The sequence below is a fragment of the Elephantulus edwardii genome, unplaced genomic scaffold, assembly GCF_000299155.1.
Source record: "Elephantulus edwardii isolate Elephantulus edwardi_28Jun2011 unplaced genomic scaffold, EleEdw1.0 scaffold00263, whole genome shotgun sequence".
Taxonomy (NCBI): Eukaryota; Metazoa; Chordata; class Mammalia; order Macroscelidea; family Macroscelididae; genus Elephantulus; species Elephantulus edwardii.
The window spans coordinates 1,658,951-1,685,660 of record NW_006400013.1 but is presented as its reverse complement, the minus strand read 5'-3'; the positions used below and the strand labels follow the sequence as shown (position 1 = coordinate 1,685,660).

Below are 26,710 nucleotides of genomic sequence, written 5' to 3'. Positions count from 1 at the left end.
CAGCCTCAGGAAAGAGATGGGGAAAATATCAAACAGAGGGATGTCTTGGCACAAAATAAGCTTGGTCTTAGATCGTCATCTGAATGTGATCATTTTTAGTTAAAGAAATGAAACCTATGCTCAAAACCAATGTAATGCCTCAAAAAGAACAATCTGTAATGAAAAGAAATGTCACAGCTTATTAATGAATTAATATCTTACTTTAACATCACTGTAAAATAGCAGTGCAATTCATGATTGCACGTAATCACAGCCCATCACATTCTCATAGAACAGGGAGAAGCAGATCACAGACATGGTAGCCTTGTGGCCTTTGTGATTTTAGAACTTAAAAAGACTGAGGCTCACCAGCATTTGACATTACCTGTCCACCTAAGTTAGGAAGCGGCTAAGCATGTGATTCTTGTAGCTTCAGTTAAGCTCCACTCATGGGCACTGGTGGTTCTTAGCCTGACGGTGTTTCAGCATCACTTGGAGAACTTTTAAAGAACAGCAGATGTCCAAATCAATTCAATCTGGGGATAGTCTCCCAAAAATTAGCATTCTTAAATTCCCCAAGTGGTGCTAACGTGCAGCCAACATGCATATACCATTTGATATCTGAAGGCAGGAAAGCCATGTGAGTGGGGCTCACAGCCAGACAGTTCTGTTTTTTTCTAGATTCTACCAAGAACAGGGACTTTCAGGAAAAGGCACAGTTCTGCTTCCTTTGAAGATGCAGTGTGCTGCCCAGGTGGGATGCCTCCCAGAGGTTATCTGGAGCGCTGGTTGAAAAGAAGGAAGTCCTTGTCCTGGCAGAGCAGACAGAGCTTCAAGGTTCTGCAGGAGCCTCCAGCCACAAAGAATGCCCAGACGCCCATGGCCATCATGATTGTGTATGACACCACCAGATTTACCCCATAATAAGGATTTGTGAAGGTCTGCAAAGGAAAAAGAAATCTGCTTGAGTAACAATGGCAAGTTCATTACACAGGTAGAGTAACCAAAGACAAAGGGGAATATGAAAGGCTTTCAATAACTGGGGCGTGCAGCACCACACATACAGTGAATGTCACTGTTTAGAAGTCAGACCAAAAAAACACACTAACATCAAGTCAACTGCTCCTGGTGTATCCAAGGCTGTGATCTTTACAGAAGCAGATTACCACATCTTTCTCCTGTGGAGCAGATGATGGGTTCCCTGAGGTTAGTAGCCAAGTGCTTAAACACCAGGTCTCCTTTGTTGAGCACTAAGATACCAGAACTAAGGAATTAACTCAGTCAGTAGATACCACCTATATACCCTGGGCTTTGCTGTGCTAAAATGGGAACCTATAGGTAGTCAGAAGCCAGAACCCACTAGAAATCCTATAGAAGATATATGTACATATTCTAATTTGGGCCCAAGTTTAAATGAATTTCCATCAATTAAATTGGCTTTTAGAATTTACAAGAAAATGAGATACGCCCAAGCATATTTTCAGTCAAAGGGGCACGGCGTGAGTGAGTAGCATTTCTTTGTTAGTTTCCAAATTATTGCAGGCTCTAAAACTTTACTTATTTACAAAAACTGAAGGAAATGTCATTATGTACCAGGAGTTGTTCGGTACAGGAAATATACCAGTGAAGATCAAAGCCATTGCACTAATTGAACTGATATTCTAGTAAGGAAGGCAGCTAATGAATCAGGAAAGAAATGAATAAATCAAGTAATTACAAATTATTGTGAATGGCGGAATAGAATAAATGTAATTGTGATGATGCCAGGTGGGGTGGAAACAAGGTGATCGACTGAGGAAGGTCTCATGGAAATGGAAGCTGAAGCATACAGGAGGAGGAGAATGAGCCACTTGAAGGAACAGGGGCACAGGAAACCAAGGGAGGAGCACTAACAGAGCAAAGAGGCTGGACCAACAGAAACGTGAGAGAAGAGGTTAATACTAACAGTGTGCAGTGATGGAGTGACCACTAAACGAGATGAGGTCAGAGAAGAAAGTAAGGCCCATAATGCTGGAAGGCAAGGGAGAGTGTAGATTACATCCTCTGTGCAAAGGCAGGAGAGTTTTAGGTTTGGGAGCTGAGTGGCCTGATTTCCATTTTTAAAACTGCAGATTAAAGGAGGCTATGGTGAAAGGATCCCTGGTTGTGTAGTTTATAATGTGTCGGGCTTCTAGCAGTCTGAATCCACCACTCACTTTGAGGCAGTCTCCTTAGTAAAGATTTATACCCTCCGAAAGCTGATGGAGAGTCTCCCTAAATCAGAGTTCCCTGTTGGCAATAGTTTGTTGGTTTGATTTATGATGAAAACAAGGAGACAACTTATGATGAAAGTTAGGTACACATTGTTCCAGATGTGGAGAATGTATGATGCTGCTGCTGCTGGAGATAGAAAGAAGTGGACAAGACATTTGTGGACAGGGCAGGTGCTCTGCACTTTCTGTCCTCTACAGAATAATTCTACACCTGAAATCATAGAGTAAAACTTACTTTGCAGGCTGATTTTGAGTACACCTTATCTAAATGTAGAGGTACTTTCAAGTACAGGTTTGATGCACTGAACATCAATAACTGGAGAACAAACAAGCTGTGGTAAGACATCAAGAACATTATACATGAAGCAGGCAAAACTGTGACTGAAAAGAAAGAAAAGACCAACATGCAGGTCAGAAAAGACTGAAACTTGCTCTGAAATGCAGAGTAACTAAAGTGAATGGAAGAAATGATGACGTAAAAGGTTGAGCAGAAGATTTTCAAAGGGAGGTCTGAGAAGATAAATTATTCTAATGGAATGTGTAATCACCTGCAGTGGAAACCAAAAGAGAAGAAGGCACTTAGCATTCCTCGAGTGAAATGAACTGAAGACAAAAAACCCTGCAAGCCTCAATTTATAATCTTTAAGGATTCTATGGACAACATACTGGATGATGCAGGAAGCATCAAAAGAGGATGGATGGAATATACAGAGTGACTACAGCAACAGAACTGGTTGGTATTCAACCATTTTGGAAAGCAGCATGAGATCAACAAGAAATGATACTGAAGGAAGAAGACTAACCCACACTGAAGGCAGTGGCAAGAAACAAGCTCCAGGAACTAACAGATTACCAAGCAGGATGTCTCCAAATGTTGGAAACACTCGCCTGTCTATGCCAAGAAGCTTGGAAGACAGCTAGTTACCTGTCCAACCAACTATTTGGGTTCCATACTTGTGTCTACTGTAAACGGTGATATAATAAAATATGGAAATTTGCATATATCATTAGTACCACATACAAGTAAAATTCTGCTGAAGAGACTTTAGAAATGGCTGCAGCACTCTGTCAACAGGAAACAGCTAGAAGTGCAAGGTAGATTGTGAAGAGGATGTGGAATATATCATATAGTTAAAACTCAAGAAAGATATGTGTCTGGTTCACATATTTACTCAAACTATATATCGAGTAAATAATCCAAGAAGGTGATCTCTGCGAAGAAGAAAGCTGGATCAGGATTGGAGAAAGACTCAGGAAGAAGCTGCAATATGCAGATGTCTCAAATTTCTGTATATGCTTGCTTGCTCGAAGTGAAGAGGACTTCAGGTTCACAAACCATTACTGATGCAGATCAAAGACTTCTTCAGTATTGATTACACATCAACATAACATAAACAAAAATCTTCATAAGTTGATAAATAAGCAATAACATGATAAAAACGAATGATGAGGTCAAGGAATTCAATTTATTTGGATCCCCATCAACAAATCTGGAAGGAGTAGTAAAAAAAAAAAAAAATCAAATGACACATTGCATTGAGGAAATCTGCTATAAAGGACTTTTATAATGTGTTAAAAGCAAAGATATCACTTTGTGGACATACCTGACTGAAGCCATAGTATTTTTAATTGTCTCCTATGCATGTGAACTGCTCAGCATACAGTTTGTATTGTATATAACAGGTAAGGAGAAAGGATACATTTCTTGACACACATCTTCCTGGAATTTTTGTTTGCAAAACAGTTTTTTGGTATAGGTATAAAGTTTTGTATGAACATTATTACATGTTCTAGGAATCCCATTCTTCTCAATGTTAACCATAGGTTATTAAGATCCACACAGTCAGGTCCCTTTGCAAAGTCAATAAAACACACTTATATGTTCTCCTAGTATTCTCTGGTTTCTGCTAAGATCCATCTGACATAAGCAATGATGGTGCCACATCCTCTTCTAAACTCAGTCTGAGCTTTTGGCAGTTCTCGGTCAATAGACTGTTCTAGCCACTTTTTAAAATTTATTATTATTATTATTATTTGTGTGTGTGTGTATCGTCAAATTTATCTGGCTGGTACAGGAGTAGACTGCTCCTCCTTCTCCAGCAGAGCATCTGGTGGATTCAAACCACATACCCCTGAGATTGCAGTGCAGCTTCTTGCCTAGCCATTTTTGAATGATGAGCGAAATCAAAAGGTACACGGCACTAGAAAAGTCTACTGTCAGGGGCCTCTCCAAAGTGGTGGTGGTGGTGGTGTCGTTAGGTGTCATCAAAGAGCGTATGACTCATCACAATCCTATGAACAGCCAACCTGAATGCTGCCCTATCCCATGCCATCCTCCTCATTAGCTCTGAAACACTCAAGCCCACTGCTGAAGTCATCATGCTAATCCATCTCATTGGAGACTTTCCTTTCCTTCGCTCATCCCCTATCTTTCCAAGCATGATGTCCCTCTCCAATGAATAGTCTTGCTTATTGACATGACCAAAGTATAAAAGGAACACTCTGACTGCATTCCCTCCAAGACATGTTTGTTCTCTTGACAGTCCATGGAATACTCAGTACTCTTCCCTAGCACTACAACTCAAAGGCATTATCTTCTTCCGTCATTCTTATTCATTGTCCACCTCTCCAATGTGTAGCAGGTGATTGAGAAGTCCATACCCTGAACTGGATGCACCTTAGGCTTCAAACTGACACCAATGCTCTTCAGCATTCTAGAGAGGTCCCTGAGAGCAGACTTGCCCAATGCAATACGTCTCCTGATTTCCTGACTACTGGTGTTGATTACTTATCCAAACAAGATTAAATCATTGATAGCTTCAAGCATTTCTCCATCTATCATAATGTCCTGTGGTTAGGACTTTTGTTTTCTGAGATGTAATCCATACTGAAGGCTACAGTCTTTGATCATCTGCTTAAAGTGTATCAAATTCTCCTCACTTTCAGAAAGTAAGGTTGTATCATCTGCATAACAGGTTATTGATGATTTTTCCTCTGATCCTGATATCACATTCTTCCTCATAGAGTACAGCTTCTCAAATTATTTGTTCAGCAAACAGATTTTATAGGTATAGAGAAAGGATACAACCCTGACTCACTTCTTTCTTAATTTTGAAACCTGCAGTGTTCCCTTGCTCTGTTCATATCACAGCCCTTGGTCTAGGTGTAAGGTTCTCATGTACACACTTAAGTGTTTTGGGATTCCCATTCTTCTCAATGTTAACCATAATTTGTTATTATCCACACAGTCAAATACCTTTGCATAATCCATAAAGCACAAATAGACATTCTTCTGGTATTCTTTACTTTCAGCCAGAATCCATCTGAAATCAGCAATGATATCCCTGCTGCCACAGCCTCTTCTAAATTCTTCTTAAACGTCTAGCAGTCCCCTATTTATGTTCTGTTCTAGCCATATTTTAATGACCTTCAGCAATATTTCGCATGCATGTAACATTAATGATATTGTTCGATTATCTCTAAAGTATTGAGTAGCAATGATGTCAGTTTGAAGACTAAGGTGTGCCTGATACAGGTCTTTTACATTACTGGCTATGCATCTGAGAGTTGGACAATGAATAAGGATGAATAGACAGCACTGGTGGCCTAGTGGCAAGAAGCTGCACTGCAATCCTGAAGGCACACAGTTTGAATCCACCAGCTGCTCTGTGGCAGATGGATGGGCTCTCTCTTCCCATGCGATTAAATGACTCTGAAAACCCTGGTTCCATCTCGATGGTATACAACAACAAAACCAAAATTCATGATACTGTTCAATAATCTCCAAAGTACTAAGGAGTAATAATGCTAGTTTAAAGACTAAGGTGTGCCTGATTCAGGTCATGGTCTTTTAAATCACTTGCTATGTATCTAAGAGTTAGACAATGAATAAAAATAATGGAAGAAGAATCAATGGCTTTGAATATTGGTGCTGGAGAAGAGTACTGAATATCCCATGGATTGTGAAAAGAACAGACAGACATATCTTGGAGAAAGTTCGGCCAAACTGCTCATTAAAGGTAAGGATGGCAAAGCTTTTCTTCATAGACTTTGGGTATATTGTTAGGAGGGGCATTTCTTGGAAAAGAAGTCGTCGTCATTGAGGCTGAGGATGGTATGAACCCAAGATAGGACAGGGTTCATGAGGTCACTACAAGCCAGTCATATGGTACATAACAACATGTATGTAAAAGTGGGGCAATGAATAAGAAATACTGAAGTGATGGGTGATGGTAGTGGTGAGGAATATGCCATGGACTACCAGAAGAACCAACAAACCTGTCTTGGAAAAATGCAAACAGAATGTTGCTTAGAAGAAGGGAGGTAGACTTCGTCTCATTTACTTTGGACTTGTTATCAAGAGGGATTATTCCTAGAAAAGGATATGGTGCTTGGTAAGGCAGTAGGAGAAAAAAAGAGAGAAGGACTCTCAATGGGACAGACTGACACCAGGGCTGCAGCAGTGGGCTCAAATACAGCAACAACTGTAGGGCTGGGGCTAGACTAGGCAGCATTTCCTTCTGTCATACTCAAGCACCCAGCAGCAACAACAACAATGACAGCAAAGCACATTTTCATTTTTCTTTCATGTTTGTTTAAATACTTTCACTCTTTGAAAAGAATTAAAAAATTATTGGAGACAATTAAAACTCACAAATTAGCAAAATAACAAAATTTTAGAAAGGTTAGTATTTATTAAACAGAACACAGATATGCAAACTATAAAGAAAATAAAAAGATAAATTGAACTGCATTAAAATGATGAACTGTTGTTCACCTAAAGATAAGATTAAGCTAATGGAAACACAAATCCCCACAGCAGGACAAGTCACTTGTCATCTGTACATCTGACAAAGAGTCTTATATATAGTAAATTTAAAAGACTCGTAAAAAGAAAAAAGACACACTACCTAATAAAATTATGAGCAAAAAATTTACAGGTACTTCACAAAAAATGATCCAACTAGTCAAAAAACATGCTAAAATCCTCCACCTCAATAATCTTCAGATAAACACAAATTATAATGTAGTATCACAATACACCTAGTAGCATAGCTAGCACCAAAATTAAGGCCACATCAAGGGTGGAAGTATTTTTTACTATGTACCTGAGAGTGGGAACCGAAACTTAGGTGACTCTCCAGTGGATTTTCAGAGGGTGTAAATCACACGGAAGACTGCCTATCTTTCTCCCATATAGAGCAGCTAGTGGATTTGAATTGCCTACCCTGAGATTGGCAGTGAAATTCCCTTACAGACTATGCAAATGCTAGAGAAAAGTGGAAAAAATGTATCTCATAAATTATTGGTGGAAGCAGAAATCAACACAACTGCTCTGGAATACTGGGGGTGTGAGCAGCTGAACATGTACATGACTTAACAATTTTACTAAGTAATATAAAAAGGAAATGTACATATATGTTCACCAAGAAATAGTAATTTTAAATAAAAATGTACTAGTTATAATCTGTAAAAAGCATCATCAATGGTTCTCCACTGTAGAATGGATGGCCAAATCTTGGAATAGTTGCACAACAGAATAAGCAATGAATGTTATAGTGCAATGAATACACAGTATCTAGCTACAGAGTATTTTAAAAACATCATATTCATCAAAATGAGGCAGACACAAAAGCAAATTGCACATAAAACACTAAAAGGCAGAGCTAAACTGAGTTAGATATCCCTAAGAGGGCGGTGATGGCCAAGTGGCATGAGGAGACCCCTGGGCACTAGATTGTTTCAATTTTCATTTAGGTCCTTATTAGACAGGTGCGTTCACACTGTGAAAATTCATAAAGATGCACTCTTCGGATTCACGAACTTTTCTGCAAGTACGTAAATTTTAACAATTTAATAAATAATTACTTAAAAAGTCAATTTCATGAAATCTGCCATTCAGTGATAACATTTGAGAGATAAAGGACTGTGTTTCAAAACCAGTTTGAACATGGGGATGGTACTCACCAGGGCTGACACGAGTAGATGGGTCAGGAGAACAACAAGCAGTGTGGACCACTTTTTCTTCTCACAGCCATCAAAAAACACAATGCTCCAGAAGACATGCAGCAGAATGATCACCAGAGTCATGAAAGCTGAAAGACAGTCAACCATTAGTGCCCACACACACAGATCACAGACGCCAAAGGCACAGACCCTGGACCTTAAATACACCTCCTGCCCGCAGGAGAGTTCAACACATCCAACATACACAGGACCCAGACACTAGGAGCTCTACTGTGCTGTGGTTACAGCACCGAGTTGCCAAATCAAAAGGTCAGTGGCTTGAACCCAACAGCCACCCCACAGGAGAAAGGCAGGTCCATTTGCTTATGTAAAGATTTACAGTCTTAGGAACTTTACGGGCTATTCCTGCAGAATCTCTAGGAGTTGCACTGGATTACACAGCAGGGGGTTGGTTAAGTTCTGGTTGTACACACATTTACTCCACTGGTAAACTGAAAAGCCACATTTCTGAATAAAGGATTCCCTTTTATAGCTTCTCTTCTAGGATATGAAGCAAAAAGTCACTTTCAATAGGGTTTTAAAGCCACTTTTCTGAGGAGTGCTACTGAGCCATTCCGATATCTAGCCAGCTCCACACCACCCCATTAGTTTTCCATACTAAAAGATTTTGCTCAATTAGAATTATATCCTCATTTAAAAACCAGTCCCCTCACTAAAGTGCAATTTTCCCTCAGATCCTTAAAAAAAATTTGAAAAATAAGATATTCAAGATTACAATTTTCAAAGAAAAAGTGAAAGCAAACATCTTGTTTAGATTTGGGGATTTTCCTCTCTACAAAACCAAGTATTTCCTTTAAAGAAATCCCTAACTGAAATTAATTCACCAGTGGCTCTTCTTTTACCCAGAATTGCAAACAATTTCTTTGCTGCTGTTTAGAACTTGGTTTATAAAATTTCAATTTGAAATGATATGCCTTCCAGTAACTGACACATTATTGTTATTGTTATTATGTGCCTTTGAGTTCACTAATAGCTGACCCTCCAGCAGGTTTTCAGAGGCTGTAAGCTACACAGTAGAAAACCTATCTTTCCCTATATTTCTGTACAGATTTACGGCCTTGGAAATCCTATAAACTTAAAATTCATTGCTGTGGAGTAGGAACCAACTCACAGCAGGTTTTCAGATGCTGTAATAGGAATAGTCTGCCCATCACCTTGGAGATGGTGGTAGACTCAAACCATCTGAGAGGGGTCACTTTTAGGTTAGCAGTACAGCTCCCTACCCACTAGGCCATCAGAGTTCTCTTGGAAACACTATCAACTCAACAATTTCACTTACTGCTGCTGAGTCCGACTAGACCCATAGCGGACCCTCCATCAGTTTTTTCACAGGCTCTGAAGCACATGGGAGGAGACTGCCCATCTTTTCCCTGTGGAGCTGCTAGTGTTGGCAGCACAACTCTACCCACTAGGCTATCAGAGCTTGCTAGTTCTATTCTGTCCTATAGGGCTTTTATGAGCCAGAATCTATTTGATGGCAGTAAGGTTGGTTCTCTTTTCAATGCCAAACAGTATCTTGCTGTTAGAGGATATAACTCAACTCTGAACCTGTACACCAGTGAACTCCAACAAGGAGGACAGCTTGTCTCAGCTCCTGCTCTGGCTCACCTCACTGCTGTGGGGAAGCCACTACCTTGTTTGCATTTTTAAATGTCCTTCTCACAAAATAAGAGTGAACTCAAAGAAAAGATGAGCATATTGAATTGGTAAAATGTTATGAAGACCAAGCAGAAATCTAACACAGCATTCAGTACGTACCTGAATTAAGGAAGAACTGGGGAGAATCTCCGTGGATGCCCACAGTGCCTGGCCCCAGGGAGTCTGACAGTGTATTCACAAAGGAGAACACTCCACTCATGATTCCAAAGCCTAAGCCAGAAACTTTTTAAAAAGAGAGAAAAAAAAAACACCATTAAACTCTTTTTTGTGCTAAAATTTCCCTCAAATCACATGCTGGGTAGCTAACCAAAAAAACTAGCAGTTTGAATCTACCAGTTGCTCCTCCAGAGAAAGATAGGCAATGTTTTTGAGTAAAGATTTACAGCCTTGGAATCCAATGGAGGTTGCTATGAATCAGACTTGGCTTCAACAAAACAGTAACGGGTATAATTTTATTGGGCAGGATGACAGTTCTGTTGGAGAGGCAAGAGTGCATATGTTGTGGATGAAGCACTAAAAAGCTGGCATTGAAAAGGTGGCACTTGGCTAAATGATGGAGAGAAGGGAAAGAGAAAGGAAATTCATAGCGTCATGTGGCAGAGAAATGAAAATGAAGTTCAAGAGAGGCAGAAGACATAGGTGGTAGAGAACAAAATACGGTGCTGAACCTCTGACTTTGATTTATGATTACAGACTTAGTAGTTTAGTTTGATAGCTTAGGGCTGGAACTGAGCTTAATGTATGGCTATGTATTTTAAGGAGTGATTCCTGAGCCAAACCAAGTGACCTGATCTAAGGATCAATCTTTAAACATAATTCCGATAGACAAACATGCAGTGGTATGAAATACATTAATACCAAGTTCTCCTAGTGCAGCCAAATTCCTGGTAAACACCCAGAGAAGTTAGCAGACACACAGCACTTAGAAACTGGTAGCTAACTAGAGTGACCTGAGTCCATACATTTATTCCAATTCATAAGGACCCCATTTGACAGAGAACTGACAGATGGGATTTGGAGGCTATAATTTTTGGGATCACCATGTTTCCCCCCACTCTCCCTTCCCACACACACTGCTGCTTTTAGTCAACTGCCTAACAGTGTGGGCCAATGGGACTCCTTAACTACCATGTTGTTGTTGTTAGGTGCTGATTGAATCAGAACTGTCATAACTGACCCTCCAGTGGGTTTTCAGGGGCAGTTAATTGCATGGGAGGAGACTGTCCATCTTTCTCCTGCACAGCAGCTGGTAGATCTGAACTGCCTTGAAGCGTAACTCCTCATTATTCATCAATCCCTGTACATTCATCACATGTATATATGTTACAAATTTACCTTTCAAAACTATTACCAAAAAACCCCCAAAAAAACCTATTAATAAAGCAAAGCAAAACTAGTTAATAAACATATAGCTAAAGTTCACCTGCAACTGCTTTCCTTCATATAAGTGGCTTCGCAAGTTGGGAAAACAAACAATGTATACAAAAAACAGGCCAAAGCGGAAAAAAATTATCTTAAATATTCAAAGGTAAAAGTTATTAAAACTGCTAGATTTTTGTTAGTTTTTTTAAGGACGCCATCTAGTTCTAACTTACCATATGCCAGCAATCGCATAGAGGGTACCGTCTCATCCGGATTTATAGCCTTCAAACCCTCATTGGCTTTTCTAAAATACAAGCACAGATGTCATTTTATTTTTTTCTAAAAAGAGAAAAGCAGTGTATAGGAAAATACATAAGATACTTCATTGATTTAGTTATACACTAAGTCTGAAATAAAATAAAAAAAAACCCTAGAAATATTCAATTAACTAAAATCAACCAAACTCTCCAATTAAGCCTTGCCTTTTTTACAGAGCTTTATATAGAGAAAAAAAGTCCAAGGTGAACAAGCTTTTAGAAAGTCAAGAGTCTGTTGTTGTTTTAAAAAGCACTACTTGGGGAGCTCTGTTGGCCTAGTGGCAAGAAGCTGTACTGCAGTCCCAGAGGTACACAGTTCAAATCCACCAGATGCTCTGCCGGAGAGGGAGGGACAATTTCCTCCTGTACCAGTCAGATCTGATTTGACGGTACACGCACAAAAAATAATAATAAAATAAAATAAATTTTAAAAAAGGCACTACTTAATGAAACTTCACCTAATATACTTTGGGCATGTCATCAGGAAAGACCAGTCCTTGGAAAAAGATATTCTGCTGAGAACAACAGAGAATCAAAGAAAGAGAAGAAGATCCTCAATGAGATGAGTTGATAAAAGTGACTGTAACAATGGGGCTGAGTGTATTGGAGACCATGCGCACAGTGCAGGATAGGGCAAGGTTTGCTGCAGGTCACAGTTGACTCCATTGCATATAACTTCTGAGTACATACTCAATATCCTATGGCACCTGCACTGAACTTTTTTTCTCTCCACAAAGTCCTCTATCTTGATCCCTATGCTGATGGTATTTTGTTATATAGTCTACCTGAGATATACTTATTCTAACGCTTCCACTTTCTACTCCATCAAACCTAAATTCTACTCATCCTCCAAAGTCCGGTTCAAGTAGCAACTTCTTAAAGAAGCTGGGCTTCCCAATGGTTGGTAATCACTGATACCCACTGTATCAGTGATTTACCACGCGTAAATTCCATTACAGTGATGATGTGGATGCTCAGATGGATACTTACCCATATGATCTTTTTATTTTAGAGTATACATGCTTGTTTTACATCTCTTGTTACACTGTAGGAATAAGAGAAGCCCCTACTATTATTGTATCCTGAAAAATAACATGCTACACTAGAAACATAAATTGAGTATGTGGATCAAAGGACAGAATACTACTTAGTAAGAAATGATCTTCAGAATGACGTCTATATTTTGGTTGCAAATTTATAGGAACTCTCTTCTCCTCGCATGCAAATATGTTAGGAATTCTAGCTCTGGCTAATTAAATCTACTACTACCACTATTGCTCTGGTGACATGGTAAGAAGCTACACTGCAATCCCAAAGGCAGGTGGTTTGAATCCACAAGCTGCTCTGCAGGAAAAGGATGAGCTATCTCCTCCCAGTGTGATTTACTGCCTCTGAAAACCCACTGGAAGGTCAGTGATGAGTCAGCTTTCTCAACAACCACCACCACTACTATTGCTGATTATTTTTGTCTAGAAAAGCCTGCAATAATATTAAGACCTGTCTCAAAAATATTTAGATTATATTTACTATGAAACATATTTATTAAAGCAACAAAGGTAGAGAAACATTTAAGAATGATTTTTTGACAAGGGCTCAAACTAAAGGACATTAGGTTAATTTTAAGAGCAGAATATTAACTGAAACATATTTCTTTTCTGGGTATTTTGTTAATTTTACTTTTCATAATCAGCATATGCATTGTTGTTGTCATGTGCCATGGATTTGGAACTGATTTCTAGCTTGCTCTGCAAAGGGGTTTTAGAGTCTGCAAATTGCATGCAAGGAGATTGCCTGTCTCCCTTGAAATAACTGGTGGACTAGGCCCCAAGAGTGCCCTAGACTTGGTCTGTTTTGTACATAAATGTAAATATCATTGATTACATTAAGGCAATAAGAATTCAACGAACATAGTAATAAGCAGAATGAAAAGGGCATTTTGCTTTTCTAGACTTCCAGGAAACCCCCTGCCATTTCAGTGCTCTCCATTAGAAAGTACCATTTAGTGAAGAGGATAGGAGTCAAAAGGTAAGTGATGTTTTCCCTTCTCTGGAGCAGCCAACTCGAATGTCAAATTTTCAAAGTAGATACTTACCTGCACAACTAAAGGCTAATTAAAGCTAATGAGGCATATAATAGTACGATTCTCCATCAGTAAATGCATCAATAGCAATTCTCTCATTTGTGTTGAGTCAGAACTGACTGAAAGCTGACCATCCACTGGATTTCCTGAGCTGGACCTCACATGGGAGGAGACTGCCCATCTTTTGCTCACATCATTATAGTAAAATCAGCAAATTTTGGATGATTCTTAATTTATATCAATTTTTCTATAATGAACAAGATTTCTGTTATTTGGAATCACAAAGTTAGCTCTACTATCACAAATGCATTAAGTAAATTTAGAGGTTTAATAAATTTGCTCCCTCTCTGCTGTAGTTTTTTGGGAGGAAAGGTTTATGGCTTTAGCTGTTAACATTAGGAGGTGCAAAAGTATAAAACATGACCTGTTTCCATGTTCCTGATGGTTAGGATACAGGACTGATGATGCAAGAAGCAATGGTTTTAATTTGACTATTTTACTGAAATGAAAATAGTCTGTCTGCATTAATATGCTGTGTTTCTGAGAAACAAACAACTCCTGGTTTTAATAATATAAACTTTGAAAAACTACAGAGAAAATCACTTAGACTTCCTTATTTGTTATGACTCTTTTCCATATGTGCATCTTAAAAGAAGAAGAGGAGAAAGCATACACACAGAAATTATATACAACATTTTAGGCGTTTAAAAAAAGAACTTATGCCTTTAGGAAATTACCACTAATTGTTATCTTATTTTTTTCTGGAAATGGAAAATTATTTATTATTATCATATGTTTATGGTATAAGAATTATACGACAAAAATGAAAGAAATTACAAAAAAATCCATTTAAAAAAACTAAAAAATCTAATTCATTTCAGCCAATGTACAAGTTATCAGTGGGATTTTTTAAACATAATTAATGCAAAAAGAGCTTCCAATTGTGGCCACAAGCAGATTTCTTACCACACATCAGTCAATCGGAAAGTTACACTTCATTCATTTACAATTAAGTGACTGTCCCTAAGGCCAACCCATATATAAATGTATACTAGACAACAAAGATCTGATTCAATTCAACATACCTATGAGAATTCACTTAAATGCTGTACATTTTAATCTTGGCACCAAATTGTTGTTGTTGTTGTTATATGCTATCAAGTTGCCTGCGACTCATAGAAACCCTGGGTACAACAGCCCTAAACCCTACTCTATCCTGTGCCAATCTCACTGTTGCAACACGCCTACTCCCATTAGCCCAGTCACTGAATCAGTCCATCTAATTGAGGGTCTTCCTCTTCTGCGCTGACCCTTCATCCTCCCAAGCATGATTTCCCTTTACAAGGATCAATCTTGCCTTGCAACATGTCCAAAGTATGTAAGATGAAGCTTCAGAATCCTTGCCTCCAAGGGGCAGCTTGGTTTCACCCTCTCCATGTCAAACCTGTTGGCTATCCATGGTACAGTCAATACTCTTCTCCAGCACTACAGCTTAAAGGCATCAATTCTCCTTCTTCATACCTAGTTACTGTCCAGCTTTTTGATGTATATCAAGTAACTGCAAAGACCATGGCCTGTATCAGGTGCACCTCAGTCTCCAACCTGACATCATTGCTCTTCAGTACTTTGGAGAGGTCTCTGACAGCAGACTTTCCCACTGGAATATGACTTACAATTTTCTGGCTGCTGGTGCCAAGAGTGTTAATTGTGGAGCCAAGCAAACTAAGCTGACAACAATCTCAATCTCTTCACCATCTTTCATGATGCTGCCAATCAGTCCAGTGGTGAGAATCTTTGTTTTCTTGATGTGGAGCTTCAATCCACATTGAAGGCTGCAGTCTCTGATCTTTTTCAGCAAGTGCTTCAGGTCCTCCTCAGTTTCAGCAAGCAAGGTTGTGGCAATTGCATAATGCAGACTGTTGATGAGTCTTCCTCCAGAAGGTCAAAGACTGCAGCTTCAACATCAAGAAAACAACAATTCTCACTACTGGGCTGATTGGCAGCATCATGATAGAAGGTGAAGAGATTGAGATTGTTAACAGCTTTAGTTTGCTTGGCTCCACAATCAATACTTTTGGGACCAGGAGCCAGGAAATTAAAAAAAGACAAATTGCATTGGGAAAGTCTGCTGTTAGAGACCTTTCCAAAGTACTGAAGAGCAATGATGTCAGTCTGGAGACTAAGGTACACCTGATACAGGCTATGGTCTTTGCAATTGTTTGTTATGCATCAGAAAGTTGGACAATAACTAGGGATGACAGAAGGAGAACTGATGCCTTTGAGCTGTGGTCCTTTAGAAGAGTATTGAATATACCATGGACTGCAGTGAATTACAAGCCAAAGACGGGAGGGAGGGTGCTAAGGGGAGGAGCAGTGGATGTTAGTGATGGAGCAGTACAGCAGTTAGATGAAGTTAAATACCTGGGACATCTTTAACCTCTGCCAAAGAAGAATCAGCTCTGGGCTGATCTTTACAAAAGATATTTACTTATCATCTGCTGCAAATAGCAAAAAGGCCTTGCCTACATGCAAACATGGTTTCCCCAGGCAGCCAAAGAGACTGCTCTGAAGTTTCTGGCATGAATTTCAGGTTGACATCTGTAATTCTCTCCTTATGCTTCACTGAAAACCAGCTCACGATCCTTTGGAACCATAAGCTCACTACCATTAAAGGTTACCATTTCAAGTTGAAATCATAAAGAAATGAGGTAGTAAAGAAGAGTACCTGATTTAGGTTTTCTGGGGGAAATAAAAGTTTCAGAATCCCCTGAATTTCTAAACCTATGTCTTACAAACTATGGTATTCAATACTAGAAATGAAACTTTTGTTTTTAGGCTTTATTTTTCTTTTCCAAATTAGAACAATTACATATGAACATCCAATGTCAACATGAATCACTGATGTATCTGACAGGCAAAAACAATACAATAAAGAGTGCAGTCCCCAGTGATGGTGAAATCAGGTCAGGCTCACCAGACCATTCAGCAGAGTATGTGCCAAGCCCTGAATCCAGGTAATGACCCAAAGAGGCATATCAAGGGGACCAGAGAATGCAAGGTTTCGAAGCCATATTCAAGACTTTTGGAATCCCAATAATGAAACAAGAACTATTTAGCCTTGAAAAGGTCATGAGGACAAATAGGTGGCAGATATTTCATGTATCTGTTAGAAGGCAGATCCACCCCCCCCCCCAGTATCTTAACATTCTATAATTAAAATTAAAAAGTCAAAGGGTGGTAACTGTTATATAGTAGAAACAGTCAGCCACAGCTGGAGCCATCTGTTTTCTCACTGCTGTTGAGTCAGTTCTGACTCATAACTGACCTTTCAACAGGTTTCCAAGGCTATGAATCCCCCAGGGCGACACTGTCCATTTTTCTCCCTCAGAGCAGCTGATAAGATTAGTTCCACTACAGAAGCTCAGCTTTTGGGTTAACAGCACAAATCTCTAAGGACTACACCACTAGAGCTCTCTGTCCATCTGTTAGGGATGGTGTATTCCTACAGAAAATGTAAATGTTCTCTTTGGTATCACTTAATTTTAATGTTTCCAGGGATTCACGGGAATTTAATTTTAAAATCTGTGCTAAAATATAGTTTGCTTCAAAACAGTATGCTCCTAGCTTTCAATTTTAAAGTTAAGGCATCTGACATTCAAAGCAAAAAGTGAAACAATATGGGTCCAGCATTTTGGCCAGAAGATATAATCAGGTCTATTGTAAGAGATGCTGTTGAAGTTCTAACTTGGTTACGTCTATATAATTCAAAGAAAGTCTTTGTTACCTCATTTGCAGAAAGGGAAAATGATGGCACGTTAGTCATACTATTAGTTATTAGTCTTACCACATAATCAAAACCAATCTCATGACTGCCTAGGACAAAATAATGATGTAAGTTCAAGCTGCATTTCAAACCAGTGGTTTCATGTGATGTCCTCATGCTCTATAGATGATCTGCTTCCTGCTACCTAAAAGGGAGTATCCACTTCACCAAAGAGGATATTCAGATGACAAACAGACACATGAAGAAATGTCCAAAACCCCTAGCTATTAGAGATGCAAATTAAAACAACTATGAGACACCATCTCATCCCAGTAACAATAGCAAAGTTAAACAAGGCAGGAAACAACAAATGCTGGTGAGGGTGTAGAGATTTGAACTCTTATTCACTGTGGTGAGAATGCAAAATGGTACAACCACTATGGAAGGCGGTCTGGTGCTTTCTCAGAAAGTTGGAAATAGAAATATCATTTGACCCAGCAATTCCAATACTAGGATTATACCCTAAAGAAATCAGAGCTGCCATCCAACCAGACATATGCATACCATGTTTATTGCAGTGTTATTCATAATAGCAAAGAGATGGAAGCAATCCTAAGTGACCATCAACAAATGAATGGACAGAAAAACTATGGTACATTCACACAGTGGAATACTACACAACACTGAAAAATAAGGAACTCAAAATATTGGAACACAACATTGGTGACCCTGGAGGACATTATTCTGAGTGAAATATCTCAGTCACAAAAGGACAAATACCACCATTGCTTATAACACCACTGTTTCAAAATAGGACTGACATGGGGTTTGGGGGAAACTGAGAAAAGAAAGGATAAATAATGAACACTGCATTGGAACAGATGAAGGAAAGAACTATTTAAAAGGAATGAATATATTATTAGGCATTATCTGTATGACAACAATCCAGAAGAAGAGGTGCATTGCAAAGTGGACTTAGGGAAGGAGAAAAATTATACAACAATGATTTTTTTTTTTCCAAAAAAGTGAACTGGGGGTGGGGGTAGGGAGGAAAATGTGTAACAATGAATGAATCCAACTTTTCTGCAAACTTTCATTAAAATTACAATAAAAAAAAGGAAGGGGAAAAAAGTGGAATCCTAAAAAAAGAAAAAACCCTTAAAAAAAAAAAAGAGTTTCTATCCAAGTTTTTTCCTTGGCATTTTTCTAAGTCTATTTTCTTACAGATTTAAAGCCGTATGAAATATCACAAACAAATCCCTGCATTGCCCTAATTCAGTCAAGATAATGACAGGCATACTCTCCACAAGGTGATGATAGCACTGAAAGGTCACTGGTCAGAATTCACCCGCTTTTCCTCAGGAGAAAGATGGAAAGTCTTCTCCCAGTAAGATTTTCTGCCTCAGGAAAATGAACAAGGGTCATGGTGGCAATATTTTGTTTTTATTTTGTGGCAAAGAGAAACAGATTAAATTCTAAGAATCTAGAGTGCTAAAATGGTTTTTATTGTTTAATGACCAATTCCATTTTTTTTTTTTTTGCATAGCTTTTACTGCCTCCTAACATATAAAGCATTTTGTTGTTGTTGTTCATTCGTTGTTTATTTATTCCCACTTCATTCTCTGGTACCTAGGCTAGTTATGAAGTAGATACTTCAGAAATATTTTCTTTTTTTTTTCAGAAATATTTTCTGAATTAATGCCACAGTTAAAAAAATACTCAAATGTTTCAAGCTGAAAAATAGATCAATAAGCTTATATAGTAAAGCCTAGGACCACAAATACATTATGCTTCTTCAAATTTCTAAACCATAATTCAAAGGCAACCTGAGGGTGGAGAGAGGCAAAGATTTCCAACTTACTTTAATAGCTTGTAGTATGCAAACCGGAAGCCTTCTTGGATAAAGACTGAGACCAGCACCCCGAAGATAAGCAGGTATTTCTGCACTGGTCCCTCTTTGTGGCCATTGATGGTTTCCACCAGGAACCAAATGAGGGAGGAGAGCAGCAGAGACACCAACCAGAAGAAAGCGCTGATAAATGGTGGAAAGTCACAAGTCAGCATGAACAAATTTAAAAATGGTTGAAAAGGGAAAACTTGCTTCAGAAGGAAGAGATTCAGAGATGCTTTAATGGAGTGAGGAATGTTATCTAGGTCAGGTATTGGTACTCTGCTTGGTGAGTGGTCCAAAAGGAATGTGGGATTTATTCCCAACAATCACTCTCCTTCAGTGTCCACACAGTTTCCAAATATATCTTCAAAGATTGTCAAGGTGGGAAATGTGCTATTTTTCTTAGTTAATGCAGTGACCATGAAGCACCAAAACAACAAACTATACTAGTCAACACTGCCATTTATCTTCAAAACCTACCAAAAGTTATTGATTTAATGGTCAGAGAGCTACAAATACAATGGTGTCTTTTCCATGGGGGGAAGAGGGGAAATGCCTGGACAATTAGTCATGGAATGACTGACATAAAATCCATAGGTTGGAAACCTGTGCTCTCTCCGATCCAGATCAATTTTCCAGGCCTGGGTTTTACAATAACCCACGGTGATGTTCATGATCACAACAAGCTTACACACTTCTTGCCCCAAACTGTTATTTTACGAAATGGTACGTTCAGTGCCGCATTTTCAGTTCTGAAAAGGAAGTAGCCCTGAACTATGTGGAAGTGGACTACAGAGAAACGGACGGAGGTCAGTGTTGGTGAGAACTGGGATTATGCCCACGTTCACCACCAGAGTTCGGTATTTACTAAACTCCCTGAAAGATAAGCACTTTCACAGTCAAGAGCTTCGGGATTTTCACAGGTTTTCCCCTACCCCTTAGCTGCACATCTGAATCACCTGGGAGTACTTTTAAAAAGACCGAATCGCAGCTCCTAGACAAGCTGGCCGTGGTTTTAAAGGTCCTGGGAGCTCGTAATGCGCACAAGCTGAGTATTACTGCCCTAGATTCTAATAGTTTTAACCCTTTGGGGATTACAGATGTCTTTGAGAATCTGAGGGGAAAATTGGGTACTGTCCACAAAGACGGGGTGGGGGATGCATATATGAACTTATCCACATTTTTTTCTTAACATTTTAAGGGCTATCCGTCCTCATTAAAACCCACCCATAGGCACAAAGACCCCGCGTCGAGGAGGCCGAGGGCCCGGGTAAGGGGACCTCCGCTCTCGCCTAACCCAGCTGACCCCCGAAGCCCTATCAGGCAGGGCCCTTAGGTGTGGACACTGGGGGTCCTCGGCAGCGCCTGGCACGGGAGCGGGGTATCGGCGTCCGGGCTTCCCGGCGCAGCCGTCTCACCCGGCTATGAGGAAGATTATGCGCAGCGGCTCTGTGGCGATGGTGAAGATGTAGAGGGCGAGCGCAGGCCCGAAGGCGATGAAAGCGCAGCCGAAGAACACCGCCGCCGTCATGGCGACCGAAGAAGCCGACCTGGCTGCCAGTCTAAGGACTGAGGTGAGAGGGGCGGGGCCTGGCTCAGGGCGGGGCGGGACCGGGCGAGGCCGAAAACGAGGAAAGGGCGAGGCTAGGGAGGGGCGGGACATGGAGCGGAGGGGGGCGGGGCCTGGCAGGGTCGAGAGCGGGAAAGGGAGAGGCTAGGAAGGGGCGTGGCCAAGGAGGGGCGGAGGCTGGTGTGAGGCGGAGCCAGGAATGTGAAAGGGAGCTGCCCTACCGTAGGGTGTCGAGCCAGTGGAGGAAGAGAACGGGGAGGGCGGGGCTACAAAGAAGCGGGGTGGGGTCGAGAATAGGGAGGTCTTGGCTACGGGGGCGGTCCTTGGCGCGAGGCTGGGCCTGGCACTAAGAAGCACAGAGGAAGGGCGCAGAGCGGGGGGGAAAGGGGCGGAGAATGTGACCGGTCAAAGGCGGGAGCTTAGGTGCACTGGCAAAGGATGGGGATCGATGCCAGTGGGGTGCGGGGCGTGGCCACGGGACTGAGCTTTCTTCCCCGTCAGATCCTCTCCCGTCTCTGTGGTCCTCTGAGCACATAGAGATCCAGAGGCGGAACCCCTACGACTTGAGCATTTGAGTCCTAACCTCTCACCTATATTGATTAGGTTACTAGAGCTGTACGCACTGAGCGCAAGGGATGATCCTAGGTCAACTAAGTGAAGATTTAGCGCAAGGCGGAGGCAGGATTCTTTGTTAAAAATCTATTTTGCCTATTTGCATAGATGTGGGAACTCCCAGCTCCATTGGAGGATAAGTAAAAGGGCGAAATGGTGGAAGAAGCTGTCCTTTTTAAGGTTTTGGCCAAGTGGTCTTATTTTTTCCCTCCTAAGTATTCAGGAAATTTATTTCAGTAGGCCTCTGATTTGCCTGCGACAATAATATTCAGGAAGCATTAAAAGAAGATGGAAGTATACAGTCATTGTAACAAAAAGAATTGGCTGACACAAGAATTTCAAGAAACAACATATGATCAAGAGGCAATGGTGATAAAGGAGTGCAGGCTGCTCTGAAGAACTTGGTAAAAAAATAAACCCCTAGGAATTGATGGAATACCAATTGAGTTATTTCAGCAAAGAGATGCTGTCCTGCATGTGCTCACCAAGTTGTGCCAAGAAATCTGGAGGACAACTACATGGCCAACTGAATGGAAAAGATCCATATTTATTCCCATTCCAAAAAAAAGGTGACCCTACACAGAGTGTGGAAGTTCTCGAACATCACTAATGTCACACACTAGCAAAATCCTGCTAAAGATTATCCAGAAAAGACTTGAACTGTACATTGACAGAGAACTACCAAAAATACAAGCTGAGTTTAGAAGAGGTCGTGGCACTAGGGATATTACTGCCCATGTCATATGATCTTGGCAGAGAGCAGAGAATACCAGAAGGATGTCTATCTGTGTTTCATTGACTATGCAAAGGCATTTGACTGGATCACAATAAACTGTGGCTAACCTTGACGAAAATGGGAATCTCAGAACACTTGATCGTGCTTATATGAAACCGGTACTCAGACCAAGAAGCTGTCCTCTGTACAGAGCAGGGAAACTCTGCATGGTTCAAAATTAGGAAAGGATTGTGTCAGGGATGCATCTTGCCCCCATATTTTTTTCAATCTGTATGCAGATCATTTAAGAGGCAGGGTTTTACGAGGAGGAGTGTGACATCAAGGTTGGAGGAAGGCTCATTAATAACCTACGATATGCAGATGACACAACCTTGCTTGCTGAAACTGAAGAAGACCTGAAGCACTTGCTGCACAAGGTAAGGGCTGTAGTCTTCAATATGGATTGAAACTCAACATCAAGAAGACAAAGATTCTCACCACTGGGCCAACTGGCAGCACTGTAATAGATGAAGAAAAGATTGAGGTTGTTAGCAATTACAGCTTGCTCATATCCACAATTAACACTCTTAATTAACACCAGCAGTTGGGAAATCAAAAGACAAATTGCATTGAGAAAACCTGCTGTCATGGACCTCTCCAAAGTGCTGACGAGCAACAATGTCAGTCTAGATATAAAGGTGTGCCTAATCCAAGCCATGACCTTCTCAATTATTTGTTATGCTTCAGAGAGTTGGACTATGACTAAAGATGTCAGAAGGATAGATGTCTTTGAGTTGTGGTGCTGGGGAAGAGTCTTGAACATACCATGGACTGCCAAGAAAACAAATATTGGTCTGTCTTGGAGAGGGTGAAACCAAGTCTCTCCTTGGAGGCTAGGATTTTGAAGCTCTGCCTCACATACTTTGGGCATGTGGCAAGGAGAGACCGATCCTTGGAGAAGGACATCATGTTTGGAAGGGTGGACGGACAGCGCAGGAGAGGGAGACCTCTGAAGAGATGGATTGATACAATGACTGCGGCAATGGGGGTTGGTGTGTCAGAATTAGTGAGACTGGCTCAGGACAGGGAAGGGTTCAGAGTTGCTGTACATAGGGTCACTATGCATCGCAGGTGACTCAACCAATAACATTCTATGACAGGTTTGGAAGCAGGAGTGGCATCCACTTCCTAAACAACATGCCTCTGGAGACTCTATGAACTTTGATAAATGTCAATAGTTGTAGAGGGGCTTCAGGACGTTTGTTCTGTTCATAGGGTCGCTATGAGTCGTGCTCAACTCGAAGGCAATCAACAACAAAACAACCTTATCAATCTCTGACAATAATAACATCTCCTTCCTCATCAATCTCTGACTTCTAGTCTCCATCAAGGGGGAGCTCTGGTGGCCTCATGGTGAGAAGCTGTGCTGTGTGGTTTGATTCCACCAGCTGCTTTACTGGAGAAGGCTGGACAGTCTCCTCTTGTGAAATTAATAGCCTCTGAAAACTTGCAGGAGGGTCAGCTGTGGGTTGGTTTCAAGTTGAAAGCACACACAACAACTGGTGGCTTTGTGGTACTGAGTTGCACAAGGATGATGAAACTTTGTCTCACATACTTAGAGAATCTTGTCAGGAGGAACCAATGCTTGGAAAAACATTACGTTGGCAAAGGTAGAGGGTCAGAGAATACCGGATGGCTTGAAATAATGACTGTAGCAATGGGCTCAAGCATATCAGAGGTCATGAGGATGGTGCAGGATGGGCAAGATTCCGATCTGTTGTTCATAGGTTAACCTGATGGAACCTAACAACAAACCTGTAGGGAGTTGTGCTGCTATCCCGAAGCCCACAGTTTCCTGGTAGTGGAATCCACCAGCAGCTCAGAGGGAGAAAGATGAGTTGTCTCCTCCCTTGTGATTTAAAAAGCCTTCTGACTCAATTGGCAATGAGCTAAATAAGAGAGAGATTATTTTACAAAGCACTTTTATGCTAATTCCAATAATTCTGTTTACAGTGGATAATTTGAGTAGCAACCCTTTTGTTTTATAAACTTACTTTCTCCCACAACCTTAAAAATAAGTGATGTAGACAGCTAAATCCCTAAAAGATGATGGTGGAAGGAGGTAGGTGATATGGCCAGATGACTGAGAATGCTTCCAGACTTGACAAGGAAAGGGGCAAGGAATAATAGTTCATTTTAGCAACTTATCAAATAAGGTTTTTACATTACTATTAATGGATGCACTTGAGCTTTTCTGTTTTCTGGCCGTATTAATGAATTTATATTTACTCAGACAATTATATATTCATTTAAAATATCTATCAACAAAGATACTCACCCCTGAACTGATAGGCAACATCATGATTGGTGGAGAGAAGAAGACTCTATCTCACTTGGATCCACAATCAACTCTTTTGATGTAGATATCCAGGAAATCAGGACATGTTGTTGCTCTGGGTAAGTCTGTTGTCAGGACTTCTCCAAATTATTAAGGAACAACAGTTTAAAGACTAAAGTCCTCCTGATTCAGACCATACTCTTTTTGTATCACTTGTTATGTATCTAAAGACCTGGACAATGAGTAAGAATGATAGAAGAATTGATGCCTTTGAGTTGTGGTGTTGGGAAAAAAAATATTGAAGATTACACAGATAGGTCTTGGAAAAAGTGCAACCAGAGTGCTCCTTGGAGGCAAGGATAGTGAAGCTTAGTCTTCCATACATTGGGCACGTTTCTAAGAAAGGCAATTCCTTGGAAAAGGACATCATGGATTGACAAAGTGACTGAAACAATGGGCTCAAGTATGTTAGAGATGATGAGGATGGCATAAGATAGAGTTCAGATCTGTTGTTCATAGAATAGCTATGAGTCTTACTTGACAGCACCTAAGAACACTAAGTATATTAGGCATAGTGCTAGGTACCTCGGTACATCAATGAAACAGATACTTCTGTCCCCATGAAACTTACAATCTAGTGGGGGAAACCAGACAGGCAAGTACAGGTGCTATGAAAGCATCTGAAAAGGGTACTCAATCCAAGTTTTTTTGTATTTTTTTAATTTATTATTAATTTTAATGAAAATTTACAGAGACTTTGAATTTCCATTCATTGTTACACATTTTTCCCCTCCCAACCCTCCCCCCTAGTACACTACCCTCTTGGAAAAGTAAAATTCTTTGTTTTACAAACCCTCCCCCAGGTCCATTCCACTATGCAGCCTTTGTTCTGGACTCCTGTCATGACAAAAATACCTAACCACATAACCCTTTTAAACCGTTTTCTCCCTCATCTGTTTCAATGCAGTATACATTATTGAACCCATCTTTCTCAGTCTCTCCTCAACCCCGAGGTCAGTCCTGTTTTATAACAGTAGCACCATGCAGTATTTGTCCTTTTATGACTGAGATACTTCACTCAGCATAATGTCCTCCAGGGTCACCCATTTTATTGCATGAGTTCCTTGTTTTTCAATGCAGCATAGTATTCCATTGTGTGAATATACCACAGCTTCTCTATCCATTCATTTGTTGATGGGCACTTAGGTTGTTTCCAACTCCTTGCTATTGTGAACAAAGCCGCGATAAACATGGGTGTGCATATATCTGCTTGGATGTCATTTATGGTCTCTTTGGGGTATATTCCCAGTAGTGGAATTGCTGGGTCAAATGGTATCTCCACTTGCAACTTTTTGAGAAAGCACCATACCACCTTCCACAGTGGTTGCACCATTTTATACTCCCACTGTGAATAAGGGTTCCAGTTTCTCCACAACCTCGCCAGCATTTATTGCTTGCTGTTCTGTTAAATTTTGCTATTTTGACTGGGGTGAGATGATATCTCATAATTGTTTTAATTTGCATCTCTCTTAGAGCTAGGGATTTTGAACATTTCTTCATGTGCTTGTTAGCCATCTGAATGTCTTCTTTGGTGAAGTGTCTGTTCATATCCTGTGCCATTTTTCTATTGGCTTGTTTACCTTTATCTTGTTGTGGTGCTCAAGTATTTTATAAATTCTGGATATAAGTCCCTTATCAGACATGTCATTACCAAATACTTTTTCCCAGTCTGTGGCTTCCCTTTTTACCCTGTTGGAGAAGTTTTTGTATGTGCATAGGGATTTGATTCTTAGAAGATCCCATTCATCTATTTTATCTTCTCCTGGTTGTAGGTACTCAATCCAAATTTATGAAGTTTTGCTATTTAACATCCACTATTCCTTCAGTCTCAGCCCAGAAGTTAGCAAATCTGGGAAAAGGGGAAGAGATGGACCAAATAAATGTAAAGATCTCAAAGTGGAAAGAATGTAGGGCACTGAATCCACAGTGGGCCAGAGGTGGTCAAGAGTGGAAACCAAAGTGGCTTTAAATTAGTACGTTTTCCTACAGGCAGGAGATCAAAGCTAGGTATTCCAAGAATGAGAGGAAGGAAATACGAAACTTGAGAAGAACCTTGACGGTTTGAGATGCTGGTGGGTTTGAAAT

At 40.3% G+C, this 26,710-nt stretch overlaps 1 protein-coding gene across 2 annotated transcripts; it reads right to left on the bottom strand.

The window, feature by feature from the left end:
- Nucleotides 1–752: 752 nt before the first annotated feature.
- APH1B (APH1B gamma secretase subunit) lies at nucleotides 753–20,861 on the bottom strand. Of its 2 annotated transcripts, XM_006899611.1 has the most exons (6): nucleotides 20,749–20,861; nucleotides 19,301–19,471; nucleotides 11,513–11,583; nucleotides 10,017–10,139; nucleotides 8,199–8,326; nucleotides 753–920 (listed from the first exon to the last, which is right to left on the bottom strand). In XM_006899611.1, the coding sequence occupies exons 1-6, from the start codon at nucleotides 20,859–20,861 to the stop codon at nucleotides 753–755; spliced, it is 774 nt and encodes a 257-aa protein (XP_006899673.1). The 2 variants fall into 2 exon arrangements, with proteins under 2 accessions (XP_006899673.1, XP_006899674.1); XM_006899612.1 differs by lacking the exon at nucleotides 10,017–10,139.
- Nucleotides 20,862–26,710: the final 5,849 nt, after the last annotated feature.

Excerpts from the sequence above, each read along its gene's own strand:
- APH1B (XM_006899611.1), bottom strand. The coding sequence starts at position 20,861 with ATGACGGCGGCGGTGTTCTTCGGCTGCGCTTTCATCGCCTTCGGGCCT. Across the intron at positions 11,584-19,300 it reads GCATACTACAAGCTATTAAA|AAAAGCCAATGAGGGTTTGA; the intron begins GTAAGTTGGAAA and ends CTTGTATTTTAG. Across the intron at positions 921-8,198 it reads ATCTACTCGTGTCAGCCCTG|ACCTTCACAAATCCTTATTA; the intron begins GTGAGTACCATC and ends TTTCCTTTGCAG.